The sequence below is a fragment of the Galleria mellonella genome, unplaced genomic scaffold (genome assembly GCF_026898425.1).
Source record: "Galleria mellonella isolate WM207_F2 unplaced genomic scaffold, CSIRO_AGI_GalMel_v1 utg37, whole genome shotgun sequence".
NCBI lineage: Eukaryota > Metazoa > Arthropoda > Insecta > Lepidoptera > Pyralidae > Galleria > Galleria mellonella.
Window position 1 is genome coordinate 1,958,770 of NW_026442087.1, and position 16,512 is coordinate 1,975,281.

Below are 16,512 nucleotides of genomic sequence, written 5' to 3' on the forward strand. Positions count from 1 at the left end.
CATCAAACCAAAACACAGCCATGCAAACACAACTGCTTCACGGTAGAAACACGAATGGGACAGAGGTGCCCAAGCAAACGACCTTTGTACAAAGTTCCTCCGCCTGACTGGGATAAAAATTAGTTTATATCCTTATCCAACCTTAGTTTCACATTTATAACATTAAATAAGAGTACCTGTTCGTCGGGGTCGTCATACTCGACGACGCGTATGATGTCACCGACGTCGAACGAGAGCTCGTCCGAGTCCTCGCGCGTGTAGCGGTAGGTGGCGCGCACGCGGTACAGCGTGCCCGCCGGCAGCCCCGCCAGTGTTGCCCCTGCGGACCATTCCACAAATTTTAACATCAACAAAACGAAAAAAATATCATTGCCCATATAGGTCGGGTATCTATTTTGGAATATGTTAAAAGTCTATCTAATATATATTTTTTTAAACAACTTAGAATGGCAAATAAGTTGACGGCCTACCTGATGGGAAGTGGTAACCGTCGCCTATAGACATGAACAGTACCATGGACATAACAAAGTATACTGTTTCGCCCATGATACCGCCCATTTTTATTGTGTTTTAAAACTCACTTGGAATGGGAAGATTAGACAACGCAAATCATATTTTTTTAGTCTGTTTGTTTTTGTCTAAGGCAACATTTATGGTCTAAAAAGAAATATTTCGTTCCTAATATATAATAGCAAATGGCGGCAATGTTCCTTTTTTTCGCTCCTCCTAATTATCTTTATGTATTTTATTAATCACATACAACAACTTCAGTTTATTGAAATATTAAGAAGTAAGTTTAGAAAAATGACGCCACAGATTCGGTCACGTTGTTGTCTAAAAATTAAGCATCTGCATAAAATTGCATACATTCTGCTTTCCAGCCTCACTAGACAAGTGGCAAATGAATCTATCAATAGAATCGTTATCGGTAGGCGATTTTATAAGATAGAATAAGACGGAGACGTCCTCTGTCTTGTTCTTTCTTAAGCGGGCGCCAACCGAAAAGATATTGCCGAATATTCGTTTGCCTATTGACTAGGAGAACTGTTATAGTGACAGGAAAATCATAACATATTGTGTGAATGAGGTCCTAAGAACGAGGAATTACATAGAAGGAATGATAAAATAAAAACTTCATAGCAGGCTAGTGTATAGAAAATGTTATACGGCTGTACACATGAGCAGTATCATGGATATAACAGAGTATACTGTTTCGCCCATGATACCCTCCATGCGTTGCCATTCCTGAGGACTCAAGTGTTATTCCTCTGTACCCAGTAAATTCACGCCATATCCCACCCTTCAAACCGAAACACAGCCATGCAAACACAACTGCTTTACTTAAACAATAATGATTAATGTATTGCTATGCATATAAAAAAAGCACATACCAAAATGCAACTACGCATGCAATACATATAAATGCACAAAATAATTACATAACTAGCCACATATATATAAATAATAAACCTTTTGCAAGTAAACAGTACACCTAAACATAAGAAATACATTTACAATATAATAAGATAGATATTTGTTGTAGAAAAATATGATGCAAAAACATACTTACTTTACCATTATGTTATTACCATCAGGTTACCATCAGGTAATAACATAGGTTATTTAATTAGTTTTTTTTTGCTAGTTATTTGATTAAATTATTAATATTATTTTTTATTATTTCTTTAAGTAAATCATTAGACCACTGTTCGGAGACTAGAGGCGTTTGGCACCCAAACAGCGAAAGATGCCTAGTTTTTTTTTTTATGTGTGAAAATGGTATGGTAACCCCGCCTGCGCTAACGGGATACGCTGGCGGAGCACCAGTGAAGGGTGATAGATGAGAATGAAAACAGGCCAGTTAGGCCATCATGATGAATTCATCAGGAATTAACCATGATAGATTTCAGGGGGAACCGCGAGGAGGTCGACCTGGTTGGGTATATTGCTAGCAATAGGATTCTCAGTCTCCATCACTAACAATCCCTTTCCCCCCAGATGCCTAGTTTTGAGGCGATACACGTGTCGCACAACGTGCGTGAACGAAATGGTAGTCGGAGATTGATGGCTAATATGGAAGGTTGTACCGACAAACGTAGTATAGGACGACCCTCACTCGATGGAGTGACGATCTCAAACGCATTGTAGGGAGTCAGAAGCAGGTAGCTCAGGATCGTTCCTTATGATAGTCTGTGGGGAGGCTTATGTCCAGCAGTGGACGGATAATGGCTGAAATGACGACGATGATGGAAGGCTGTGGAACTTCTGGTAGTGAGAGTGGTGGTCCTTTTTTCTGTCATCAATGTCCAGGGGAACCCAGTATTTAGATATCAGAGTGGTACCGGCATTATCTATACCTATTTATTATTACAAAAGCAATTTATTCATAGCAAACAAACCTTGCTCACACTAACCTCTTTTGAAAATACCTGTTTTTGTCAATCCTCTTTTTTCGATATACTTTTTTATGCTACTATAGTGACCAAGAAACGGCTAATCAATATGATTTATGTTGATTTTTTTATGATGATTACTGTAGTCTATGGACAACTGCAATAACCCTAGTATTGGCGACTTTAAGAAACCTTAAGAAGAATAAAGAATAAACCTTATTTAAGAATAATTCTTATCTCCTTACAATAGAGTTTAATTTACGACCTAAAACTGGCCTATGCCCAGCCAGTGGCAATGTTAAGATGATAATTTTAAAAATATTTTTTTTTTATTACAAAATTTTAGCATTTTAAATAGTGATTTTTAAAATAGAATGCATGTGCAATAAAAGTTAATAAATGCAATAGATATATACAGTTATTTATTATTATGTATATATTTTACAAAATCACTTACCATACAAACGACCATGTTAAACCGTCCCCTCTGAAGTATTTTGTTATTATAAAATTATTATTGTATGTATGTATGTGCTTCTAAATCCTATTCACATTAAGAGTGACATTTTTTTAAAATTCAATAATAACAGAATCTAAAATATACGGAATATCATAAAAAATTATAGGATTTTTTTCATAATAAAAGAATTTATTTCGATAATTATAAAATTAATGGAACGGGACGCTAAACATTATTTACTATATAAATACATACTATTAAGTGAGTCTGGATTAAAGTAGGTTTTTTTTTTTTTTTTGTAGAACAACTTAAAAAACATCACGTAAATTATTTAAAATTACCAATTCAGCTTGAGGCTTGAAAGGCTGACCAATTTAAAACTCTAGGATTTTAAGTGATTTTTAAGTATAATTAATTGGGTTATTTTTGAACAATATTTTTTTTTTTTGCACTTTCTGCACTGCCAAACATTTAATCTATATGGTTGTTATAATTATTAGATATTGTAAGGCACTTTCAATTTAAAATAAATCATTATAGGTACATAAATATATATTTTTATGAAATATATTTATTTAAGACAGCATCAATAAATACTGTTATATATAAAACAACAATTAATTTCCCTTTTTTTTTCTATAATAATTATTAATATAATTAATTGTTAGTTGTAATGTATAATTTTAATGTAATAACTACAGGTTTAATTTACGTGTAATTAAATCGAAAAAAGCTCAACTAGTTTCGGGATCAATTCGTGATCCTTAATCATTAGCGGCTGCGATGTGAGTGCGAGCCTTTCTGCACCGCTGAACGTGAACTGTAGACGCTTACGCCATGTATATATGTATGTATGTGTATATATATATATATATATATATATATATATATATATATATATATATATATATATATATATATATAGGGCCCAAGACTTACATATCTAGTGTGAAGTTTTGGGAACATTTCAAAACATGTATTTTTATTATTATTGTTACAGACAAGACAGTCAGACTTGTTCTCGCATTACAGTCGCTCATGACTAAGGATCAAGATTTGATCCCAAAACTAGTCGAGTTTTCTCGATCTAATTACACGTAAGCTAAACCGGTAGTTAATACATTAAAACACAATGTATACTTATAAATGTTTTAATAATAAAATTTTAATGTATGTATAATACCACTCTCATTGTGAAGAGGACTTTACAATAAAATCTGAACTCACCAACGGGTATGTCGTAAACCTCATCACCCTTGTGCTCATTAGCACTATCTTTCTCTTTCTCACTTGGCTTTTCTACGTCTACTTGTCTTTTTTCTTCATTACTAGGCGACTTTTCTGGTGCCACCGGCGTCGGTGTTCCTGGGAGAATTGTGTACTATTGTCTACAAAACGTAACCTGATCTAGTTTTATGTACTGTATGTATTTACACAGGGGTCTTTGTAGAGTGGACATGGTAGCTGAATTACTATATAAACATGCGTCTAACTACGACCAACATATAATTAGTGAATCTGATTTTATACCTTTACCTTCTTATTTACATGGACGGTCGAGTGTCCTCGATAAGAGTGAGTAGGGGTTAAATGGAAACGGGAGTTTTATTTTAGAAACAGATAGTTTTTTTTTACAATATTACACAAGACCTTTTTTTATTGTTAGTCAGTAGGACCTAGTATGTTTTTCCAACTGGAACTCCTTTTTCCACCAGTACCTGTTCTCTTGACATATGTTTCGTAAATACTACAGTTACCTGAAACGTCCGCATGACTGATAAAGTACTTACCGACAGGTATGTCATACAACTCCTCGACCTTCTTTTCTGGTGAGGAGTCGTCTCCATTGGTGGTTTTCTCCTCGTCCGAGTGCCGCGCCGGCACCGGCGGAGCATTTTCCGCTGCGGCAGCGGGCGGCGGCGTGCCCGGGCTCACCGGCAGCGTGGCGGCCGCGGGGGGGCCGTCCGCTGCGGTGGCGGAGGCGGCGGGGGCCACAGGCGAGCCCTCGGCGGGGGACGCGTTGCCATTGAGCGCGGGGGAGGGGGGCGCTACACACACACACACCACAACGTACACTCCATGCATGGCCACACGAATACAATACAACGAGTGTATTATTGAATTACTAGAATTCACAGTCACCATATTAAGTTAAACGATTTTTTTGGTTATTAATTTAAGAAATTTGTCTATATTTATGCTCTATTTTTGCAATAAAAAGGCATGTCAAGATTGTTTAAAAGTTGCGTTAAATAAAAAAAATCCGATTATACCTATCATTACGTTTATAGATCCACATTATTCACCTTCAAGGTTTCAAGTGACAAACTGAAGATAATACAAAAATAATCTCAATAATACACTCGGATCAAGAATCGGGTCAAGGTTAACACGCTGACCTAAAATCATCGCTCAGGACAAATTTAGATCACGAATTAAGCATGGTTATTGTGAGACTTCAACATCAAAGACCACGCCGCTATGAATAACAAACGATTTGAACAATTGCGTTAATAAAAACTTGCAACTTCGGACAAGTTACATAAAAGCTTGACTGCAGTCTCGAAATAACCATAAATTCTATAATAAAACTCGAAATGTTAGTCAAAAGACTTCAAATGCATCGAATCTCCACAACACTGCTAATAAATTAGCTTCAAACGCGAAACACACCACATAAGCTTTCAATTAGTATTGCCATTGTATATAAAACTAACAATGCATTTGGCTTTGTTTCTACCTTATATTTTTTTTATATTAGGCAACAATATACACAAATATATTTTTTATGATGACTTAATATTAGATTATTGCCTCAAATGTAAAAATAAAGTTTTTTTTTAATATTTACGTTTATATTTGTGCAGCAAGTTGATTATTCCCCAACCTACCCTAGATTTATTTTCTTTAAGGACACAAATTTCATACAAAATCATGGTATGAAATACTGATTGTTATTACAATACACCTGACAAGGTAATGTTATTACATTATTGTACTTTCTGCAAGGTAGGTTTTTCTTTATTCTATCTGCGATTTAAGTGTTCTTCATTTATGAATAATACATACGTATTATTCATAAATGAAGAATAAGTAATTTATAAAATACGTAGTGTTTGATCAGTCTACGCACCTAACCTACACTAAGTTTTTTGATGAACAAGACGTCACCCATCTATGGGCACGATTTGGGAATGAAAGTGTTTTACTGTATGAACAAATTTTAAGTAGAAAACTTCAGAATTACATTTTACAATTGGAGAATTACATGTTACACTTACAGAATTACGAATATCTATGGATTTACGTTCATTTCTAAGGAGGATCGACGTAAGCCAGGCGGCCAGTCGCAAAACCAAAAGTCAAAACGTTTTTGTGATATAAAAGAATCATATTACGCCGACCTCATAATTGGGATAAGGGCAGGAAGATGATGACGAACTATGGAATTACGTACTTGTCAGTCATATTTAGCGTAAAACATAATCCGTAGTCGACCCAATTTTACCCCCTGATTTATTTTATACCGCTGAGGTGGAAAACAAGTATACGGCCCACCTGCTGGTAAGTGGTTACCGTAACCAAAAAAATGATGGTCAAAGTCTATTGTAGTAATAGATTCTAGATCACCATCATTCGAATCATCATCGAAGGTCTCTGACGATGCTCAAGGTAAAGAGGGTTTTTTCTACGAAACACTATCGGTATATAGTGGCCAAGTAAGGTAGGGAGGGTACTCACTCTGCACGGCGGAGGGCGCTGAGTTGCCGTTGTGCGCGGTGATCTGCGAGTTGGCGGTGGGCGAGGCGGCCGGCGAGATGTTGTTCAGCACTGGCTTCTTGGTGTACGAGCCGCGCTGGCACTCGTTCGCCAGCTTGTCTGTGATGGCCTCCAGTTCCGCGAACACCTGTAATAGGTGTCGATGATAAGTGATAATGTTGCAAGCATTTAAGAACTACGTTTGTCGCTTACTTAGGCGAATCTTTTTTTATAAGACAGAGAGTAAAGGAGCACGCGGCTCACCTGATGGTAAGTGACTACCACCGCCCATGATCACCCGCAACACCAGAGGCATTGCAGATGTGCTGTCGGCTTTTTAAATAGGAATATGCTCTTCTCTTGAAGTTTAGTTCGGTTCGTAAATACTGCTGCTCTAAGCTGATACCAAAGCGTGGTTGAGGAAAACCGCCATTTATATCAGATGGTCAGGATAGAACTTGAGTTTGTAGTAGGTCCGTCTGAGCATATAAGTGTAAGGGAGTCGTATAAGCATATAATCAGCCTGATGGTAAGTAAACAAAGTAAGTGGAATGATTGCCACTTGTATTGCGTAAAAGAACACGTAAAACTCCTTGGAGTTTTTGAACTCATTGGAGTGGACGATTTATTGACATTGGTCAATTAAAAATCGTTCAAATTTTTAAACAACCTGCAAAAGAAAATTCCGAATTTGTTAGTACATACATATATCTCTTTTTTTTAAATATATATTACGTTGCTAAATCTGAGTGGAATTTGATAGCTTTTTTCGAAATCGATTGTATTATTCTAGATTTCAGATTGTCCTACATTTTCTGGATCATCTTCTGTAACTTTAATCACTTTAGTGTTTATAAACACAACTTGTAAGTTACAGACATTTTCTTACCTTCGAACTCTCCGAGTGGAAAAGTTGCTCAGCGCTAAACAGGGTCTGCAGATTGTTTACGTAGAAGAGCACCCGTGAGTCGTATAAAGCTGGCAGTTCGTCGTGCAATTCCGAGTTCAGGACCTCGTACGTGCGTTTAGCTTCTTCTAGTTGTTCACGACCCTTCGTCACCTGTAATAGAAGAAATGACTCGTAACTGCATGCTCCAGCATATAGAATTTTGAAATCAGCATGAACCTTATGGGCAATACCTCTATAATAATAAAAGACAATATTATTTTTCAAGTACAGACATCGCTTACTTAAAATTTTGCTCTACCTATTAGTAAGACAATTTGTAAAGAGATTGTAATGCAATACATAATAAGGTAGATATCCTGTGCAATATATAATATAGTGCACTGGTGGCCAACTTGACTAGACCCAAGATCTACTGTTTACTGACGAAGCCCTGTGCGATCTACCAATTACTTACTTGAAATCACAAATGAAACAACATAGTTCAGTACACAATTATGTAGTGTTGTAGTATTTTTTATTTTATTAAGTAGGAAAACAGAAAACTGAATATTATTTTTAGTAACTACTTATTTATATTAGTGTGAGCATTGTGTCTGAGTATCTTCCTTAAATTAGCCAAATTTTATATTTTTTGCCTTTGCTACGATCGTCTGGGCCAAAAGTCGTGATCGATCGTGACCATCCCTGATATAGACTGTATAGGCTTTATCAAGATGCGTTAGATAAATTTTAGCATCAAAACAAAATAAAACTTGCTACTATGTACACGTGTTGTACAAGTACAAAGGGTCGCAAATTATGTCATTCTCTACTTACATAGACCCTAAGATTAGAAATTACTTTGTTATAATCTACAGCATGATGTAATAAACTATATAAAGGAGTAAACAAACAGCATCATGGTCACACAACGGCGCCAGTATCTTATCACCCACCTTGACATCGTCCCTCCGTTTCGCGGCGTTCGCTTGCAAGTTCTGGAAACTGTGCCTTTGACTGTCGTAGTCCACCAATTTGCGTCCACGTTTTTCAACTTTTTTCTGAAAAGAAATCGATTTAATTTTAATTTTTGGTATTGAAATAACGATCGGTCCCGGGGTCGATGTTATTATGAAGTTACAAAAAATTTATATATCTATATCTATATTTCTAGGGGGAAAGTTTGGAAATGACAAACAAGCTAGGCTCATAGCTTAGAAAACCTGATAAGGTTTTCTAAATTGTCATCGACTAAGTTTTATCTAATAGATATAGTTACCACTTAGATGAAAAGTGTTATAAATTAATGTCTTACCATATATAAAGTGAAATGGTATACATGAATATTACATACCAAAGATATCATAGAAAACTATTATAACCATGGTATGGTATGGGAGAAAATTGTTAGTAATGGAGTTAATGACCTCATTGTTAGCAACATGTAACTATGTCGATCTCTACGCAATCCCTTTGAAACTTCAAAATCAGAGTGTTCCTTCTAATACAAGTGTTATAATCATTTATTATGTAATAAAGTATTAGGGTAAAAATTTTAAAGGGCATGTTACTTTAGTTAGGAGAAGTTGAGAGATTTTTTGATTAGAGAGACACTTATAGGAGAGATAGGATAATGTAAGAATTGTATGTAACAATAGAGGCTTTGGCATTGGATATCAATAAGGATCTTTGTGTGGATATGGCTCCTTCCATGTGGTCCCAACGTATAATGGGCTAACTCTTTCTTTCCCGTGGGAATTATCAGAGGCAACTTAGAAAATTTAATGGTCGACGAATGGACAGCAGCGTTCCTCTTAAAACATCAAAGCCCCTATATGGAAGAGGCCTACGTCCACCAGTGTACGGCTGATATGATGAAGGATCTTGGCGTGCAGATAGATCATTAAATGTATTATATCTTACCTTAACTTCAGGAAATTGGTTGGTGTACGTGTTGAGCGGTATGAGAACTTGATCGCCGAGCTTGTGCGAAAAGTCTTGCCAGAGCATCTCCATGTTTTGAGCCTGTACGTACAACAAGTCGTGACCGGACCAGCCGCTCTCGTACGCCTCCGTGATCGCTTCCATCAGCGACTTTGAGGCTGTTTGGACCGCTGGAAACATTATATTTAATTGGATCAGATGTCAATTTCAATATATCAAAAAGAGACTTTGCTATATGTGCCACTATCCCACTCGTGTTGCTAAGCTGCAGAATCTACATTGTTATGTCAGATTGCTGATGCCATATCTCGTATTATTCCTGAGGATTAAGGTGTTATGTCTATAACACCTTACCATTTAGAATAGCAACGTGTTTCGTAGTAACAGTATCGACTAGGCTTTATCCCTTCCCATTGTATTCTAATATCCTCGGCGAAATGTTAGTACATCAAGTGTTACATCCATCATAACTGCCACAGCCGACAAATACCTATGATTAGGGGGAAAGGGATCGTTAGTAATTGGGTCTAATTGACCCATTGCTAGCAATACACCCTATCAGGTCAATGTCCACGTGGTTCCCCCTGAATAGTAGTGGAATTCTTCACGATGGGCTAACTGAACTGTTTTCATCGTCACTTCATATCATCTATCACTGGTACCCTGCCAACGTATACCGATAGCGCAAGCGGGATACCATTCCATTATCACCTATAAAAAAAAAAAGCCTATGATTACCCCGATTAGGGATTTTTGATATATTTATTTCATTTTATCGTGAAATACTAAACAAGGTCTAAAGTATAATTAATATGAACCAACCTCGAATACATCTTATATAGTTGTTGAACTCCTTCTGTAACCTAAGCGCCTGCTGGTGCTGTCGGTTGAAGTTCTGCAAGTGCTCCTCGAAGATATCGTCGAGGGTACGGTCTACCTTGCCCAGGTTCTGGAGGAACTGTAACCAAGCAAATATAAAAATGAGCATTGTATGCACATTACAATTCTAACGAACATATTTCCAGAGCGTTAAAGTCCTAAAATCTTTGACACTAAAGGCCCTATAAGCTTAATTTTTGGCTTCACCGAAACGTGTTGTTATGTGAGATTAAGACTAGATTCTATAGTAGTAAAAGAAAAATAACAATAAAAACATATAAATATATTAGGTACTAAATCTTTATAAGCAAACAACTCAGTAAAGATTTAAAAACAAACAAATATGACTATGAAGATAAATAAAAATGTACAACAAAATTGAGAAGCACTTCCGTTTGGAATTCACTTAAAAATTGAGTTCATGAAAATTTTTTAAGAAATAAAAGTAGTAATCGTAGAAAAACAAGATTTTTTATTATAGCAAGACATGTGACCACACCATCGAAAGCGAACAGAAAGATAACATGGGTCATGAATACGACCAACCGAAAATATAATGTTCTACTCTGTTATACTTTCAACGGTTGGCCGCCCTGTGTCGGTTCACTAAGTGTTGGAGGTTATAGGATGAAGGAAACACATCACTGGATAATAAAAGATGATGGGAAAATGAGGAAGGGTTTCGTGTAGAATGGATAGAAGAACAAGAAGACTTAATAATCTATAGATATTTGATGCAGTATTAAAACTTTTAAACTTAATCACAGCAATTTGCACGTTGCATTAAATGTATCCATCGAGTTTAGACGTTAATTTAAATAACGCCCCCATTGTGTTAATATTCAGTGAATTTTGTCACCGCTAATTACATCTGTCACGGCTACATATGCATCACGTTGTGAAATTCAACAGATGAACTAACAGAATGTTGCGAGGTGAACCACCTACTCGATCGTATGTTTTTTAAAATAAAAAAATACTACTAGACCATATTATTTTTAAAACATGTTCGTTTTTAACGATGTTTACATGCATGTATAACGTGAATTTTATTAAGTTACTATATTTGTCGTTACCGACAAACATAGACTTCACGGGTTCTGCGAGCTGCAGCCTACAGTGCGAGACGGAAAGAGCAGCACGCCCACTGAAGACTTCGGGATGAAATAGAAACAATTGTCGTAATCGACAAACAATAATTCAATACAATTCCTGTTATACACAACTAGACCATCTTACATAGCTTAATCTAGTCTCAAACTACTTATTATTATTGAAACATTTCATTGCTATTTTCTAAGAGTGGAACTAATCATCTTCGAACCTGCCGTGCATGCTTGAGATATATAAATAGATGAAGCTGAAGAAATGTTAAGTTGAATTGAAAAGGACTATATGTGTGAACAGAGACCTTTAGTAGTCTATTCTATCTACCGTGGAAAGAATTTGTCGTGCAGATAGTTAATTCAAATAATTCTATTTATTTCTATAACGAACGTATACACAACCTATTCTAACGAGAGCGGTACATCGTTTCGTAAGAGAATCCAATCCGTCATCACGTCGACCTTGTCGTAGACAATCGTTGCAAGGCCCATTGTGTGCAAACTGTGTACGGTACACCTGCCCTCCGACTCGCTGATTACATCTCACAGCACAATTGGCATTTTGAACGTGTAGACGGTTTGAAAATTTCTCAATGTATAATATTTGTGTGTATTATTTTTTTTAAACAAATTTCTTGTACGACGGTCTTCATGGTATAGCTGTTTAATACTTCACCTTAAAATTCCGATATCGCGGTTGATCGTTTCAATTGATTTTTAGTTCACAAATCGATTGTTTCTTATAATATTTATTAGAATGGTAAACAAGCTGACAGTCAACCTTATCAAAACTGATAACTATCGGCTCCATATCATGAGAATCATCATGGATATCACAGAATACTTTGCGATGCTCTTAGCACAGATTATGAGTTGCCATTCTTGAGAATTATGGTGTTATTTAAAAAGCGAAAATCGAAACACCGCCATGCAAGAACGGTTGCTTCACAGCAGAAATACGGAAAAAGGTACTAAATCTTTGCTACAATCTAAGATCTGCTAAGACTTTGGTACAATCTGCCTGTAGAACTTATAATTACACTAATTACAATACTAATTCTTTTACTAATATTGTTTAAATTAAAGCAATTATAATTATAATGATGATCACGTTTATTACTGCTCATAATTTTTTGTCTAGACGTAATATTCTAAGGAATCATGGACGTCTGATTATCTATATGATTAATTTAGACAAACAAGAGAACCGCAAAATCAATTATGTGACTCTAATATAGGCAACCAGTTAGTAAATATGGAAATGTATTATAACATGAATAATTTGGTGGGTGCGAATAATGCTCACAATCTCCAATTTGGGATACATGACGCAGTCGGCGATCGTCAACACAAGAGACCATTAAAACTATTTTGGATTCTCTACCAGCGCAGGATTAAGGGTTTGGTGGAGCTTTAATTAAAAGTTATTTATCGATATTTTTTACTATATCCCAAATAAAGAGGTTGTTAATTCGTCTATTTATTTTGTATAGGCACACAGTTGTTGTTACGACATTTCTCCAGCAATTCTGAACCGATTTCTAATTGTTTTTGAAATCGAAAAGGTGGAAGTAAACCTTTCGAATCGAAAAGGTTTACTTCCATGTTGATCCTATTTTATTTTGTAACTATTAAAGCTGTCATTCTTCCTAAAGCAAGAAACTGCTTGTTGTATAAAAAATCTATACACGAAAACATAATATTTAACAATGCACAAAACATATTGTCATTCTGTGGTCACATATTATTTGGCTTCTTTTTTGTGGAGTAATAACTTGTTAATATACTTAATAATACAGATCTGATGTTTCAAAAGTTTCAGTTTTCATTCTTGAAACAAATTCAATTATTGGCAATGAACGAATATTTATTTTCTTTTGCTATTGACGCGACTGTTTTTGTATTTCTTACTTTTGTCAAATTATTAGAACAAAATAGCTTTATAATATTAATGCTACACTATGTGTACTGAATCGGTTAATCCATCGAATGCATGCCAATGTATGTGCCTTTGTGTCAACGGCCGATGGTTATCCATTGTTTCATGCAGACAATATAGTGTATGATAATAGATACCATGAAAGCAATGCACTTACTTGGTCTTACCAAGAAAGTCCACATATGGTTTGACTGAATCATCAGTCATATTTGTTTTATTAATTATAACATGAATGAATTTGTAATGGACAAGTTAATAATCTTATTTAATGAAATTTGATAATTTAATTTTATAATTAACAGACTCATCATCCACTATAATTCTACAAAATTATAAATGTGAAAATATGTAAAGATATTTAGATGTTTATTTTTTAGTTAATTAAGCTTAAAGAGTTAAACGGATTTGAACGAAATTTTATCTATCTTATTATTCCATAGGATACTTTATATACTGTTTCACACGGGCAAAGCCGAGGGAAACAACTACTTTTCTATAAATAATGGTCCTGAGGTTGCCGTGTTACGCAACAATCAATTTGTCCAAATTTGACGGAAATATTTGAATTCAATGTAGCCGAGGGCGAACCAACCGCGTTCCCTTTAATTTAGATTGAAATTAACATATTCTGTGATGCCCGTGGTACTGTTTACATCTACAGGCGGTTATTATCACTGTTCAATTCAAGTTGCATAAAAAATATTTATTGAAATGATTCTACGTATTGCAATGACCAATTACATTTTAATAATTTCATATCATCCAAAAGCGGTAAAATGTCCATGTCTCTATAGCTCTAGATCATCGGTTACCATAATTTGAAGCCATTTCATATTCGGTAGTCATAATTAGGTAAAGCGCATTACCATCATTACGTCTTTCGTCACGTCATATCCGCTGGCGTTTCCTTTCATTTTCGATTGTTGACCGAGGCCTTCAATTACACTATTGTCTCTGCGCACGCGTCTTTCTTCAATTTCATCGTTACAATGAGCCTTACTGTCACGCATTTAGGTTCATTATCGTCTTAACACGAAATCTGATTTGGGATTCAATCAATTAGCGTGGACGAGTAATGGATAATATAATTAGAATCAGTTGGTTGCTTTGTTTCTAATCTTTCGGTCCATTTCTATTATGCATAAAAGAAATCCTTTAAATCAGAAAATTCATTTAAGAAATCTTCAATTGCCCTTTGATCCTCAGGCTACTAATTTCCTGCTGTTAGTCTGTTACTTAAATAGCAGAACACTACGTCTTAATCTTCGTTTATTAGATAATGTATTGTCAGAATTAATTGAAATAATAGAAGACGACCGGGAAATAATTTGTAATCATCAACAGTACAAAAGAATTTCAATTTACAAAACCACGCAGAGTATGCAAAAAAACTCATTGCCGACTTTAAAATCTTGTAAAGAAAATTAAATAAGTACATTAAATAATCGTTTCCACTCAATATAACACGAACGTTTACGTTTTGTATGTGGATGTCTTCACGTAATAAAACAATGTTTAATGTTATAAAACTGTGCATCAAATACGTTGTAAATATTATGTATAAATGAGTAAATCAAGTAACACATAAGAATGTCCATTGATATATAATTGTCGTTTAATGTATTCTTTAATTTAGATCTTTGTCATTAAATTATTGTATGGAAAAATTTAATTGATAAGTTCAAATCATATTTTTGAATTACTCGATACAGGGTTGCATGTCTAGTCTACGATTGGTAAAGACAATCATCGATGTAAAAGTGTTTTTGATAAATAAATATTATTTCAAATTGAAAAATATACTTAATTAATAAAGTATCGATTACTGTCGATTACATTTACCATTTATTGATGCATTATCAATACACATTACGAATATATTAAATATTGATGACTAACATACAACATCTTTGAATATACCTACTTGTTTTGTTTTTTTTTTTTATGATACGCACCACATCGATCCTATTAACATTCAAGTCATAGTCGTGTAGTAAAAGCTCGATGGGGTCAATGAACAATAATAAATAATACTGATTTCCCACAAATTAGACAGATACCATTACAAAACTAGTTATAGTGTTCGACCGAGTTGAGAATACTTTGAGTCCATAAAATTGTTGATACAACGATAGAATTAAATCAGTACCTCTATGAATATGCATTGCGTTGCACTGCGTTTGAGGCGTTGGAAGACATGTGCTTGACGCTAAAAATAAAATAGGGGACTCACGTCGTTGTACGTATGCTACAGTTTCATATCTGTCACTCTTTAAATCTACTACGTCAACTTGAGAATGTTTGTTATTTTCTTTTTTTATGTTACTGTAAAGTTAAATGATTACTTTAAAGTAAAGGATTACATCGACATAATACTGCGAACATTAGGAATTATATTGACTTGATCATGACCGTGGAATTACGTAATGGGTTAGCAATGTAAGGACTAACCCTTTATTCATAAAAACGTCAAAAGTGTAAATATATTTTATAATGTTGTAAAACATTTGATATACTTTGCACGCTTAAATAACTTGCCTTTATAATAATAAAAAAAAAAACTGCTTGAAATGAATGCACACTTTTATTGAAGGACGCCATGACACTTACTTAATTACATTTTCCAATGTTGCCAACCTTAGGAACAATAATTTCCAATATACTACAATACTCTCCCTTTACAAGTTCAAACGTTGAGGTGCTGCCTCTGTCTTTCAGAACGCCTCAATATTTGACTTGAATGAGAACTTTCAAAAGAATTACTAGCACAAGCTACTTCTTCATTTTGATTAGTAACAATTTCAGAGGCTATATTACTATTATTACAAATGTTATCTGTTACCTCTGAAACTGGATCAATTACAATTGTGTCTGAATTATCATTACCATTTTTATCATAATTATTGTAAATAGATTCATGAGAATCATTAATCACATTATCATTTAATATATTTTTACCAGTTTCACTTACATGTTCCTTCTGATTCTGAGACAAAGAACGTATTATTTGGTCCAAATGACGTTTCCAAATTAAATTCTCTTCTAAAACTTTACATAAATATGTTCTTTGACCCAAAACTTCATCAATTATACACTTAACAAATTTCTTCTTATTAGGATTTCTATAATCTCTACAATAAACA

The 16,512-nt window shown here is 34.8% G+C and overlaps 1 protein-coding gene across 3 annotated transcripts in view; it reads right to left on the reverse strand.

Annotated features, from left to right (window-relative positions):
• Window positions 1-16,512, reverse strand: part of LOC113515580 (myc box-dependent-interacting protein 1) — a 63,820-nt gene that overhangs the window by 3,042 nt on the left and 44,266 nt on the right. Inside the window, exons 2-9 of one of the 3 annotated variants that reach the window (XM_052897585.1) lie at window positions 10,268-10,403; window positions 9,425-9,615; window positions 8,458-8,562; window positions 7,502-7,672; window positions 6,595-6,760; window positions 4,644-4,901; window positions 4,081-4,218; window positions 177-319 (exon numbers count right to left, since the gene is read on the reverse strand). In XM_052897585.1, coding sequence (XP_052753545.1) covers window positions 177-319; window positions 4,081-4,218; window positions 4,644-4,901; window positions 6,595-6,760; window positions 7,502-7,672; window positions 8,458-8,562; window positions 9,425-9,615; window positions 10,268-10,403 — 1,308 coding nt within the window. The remainder of the gene's footprint in view (window positions 1-176; window positions 320-4,080; window positions 4,219-4,643; window positions 4,902-6,594; window positions 6,761-7,501; window positions 7,673-8,457; window positions 8,563-9,424; window positions 9,616-10,267; window positions 10,404-16,512) is intronic. The other 2 variants (XM_052897586.1, XM_052897587.1) reach the window with 2 other exon arrangements.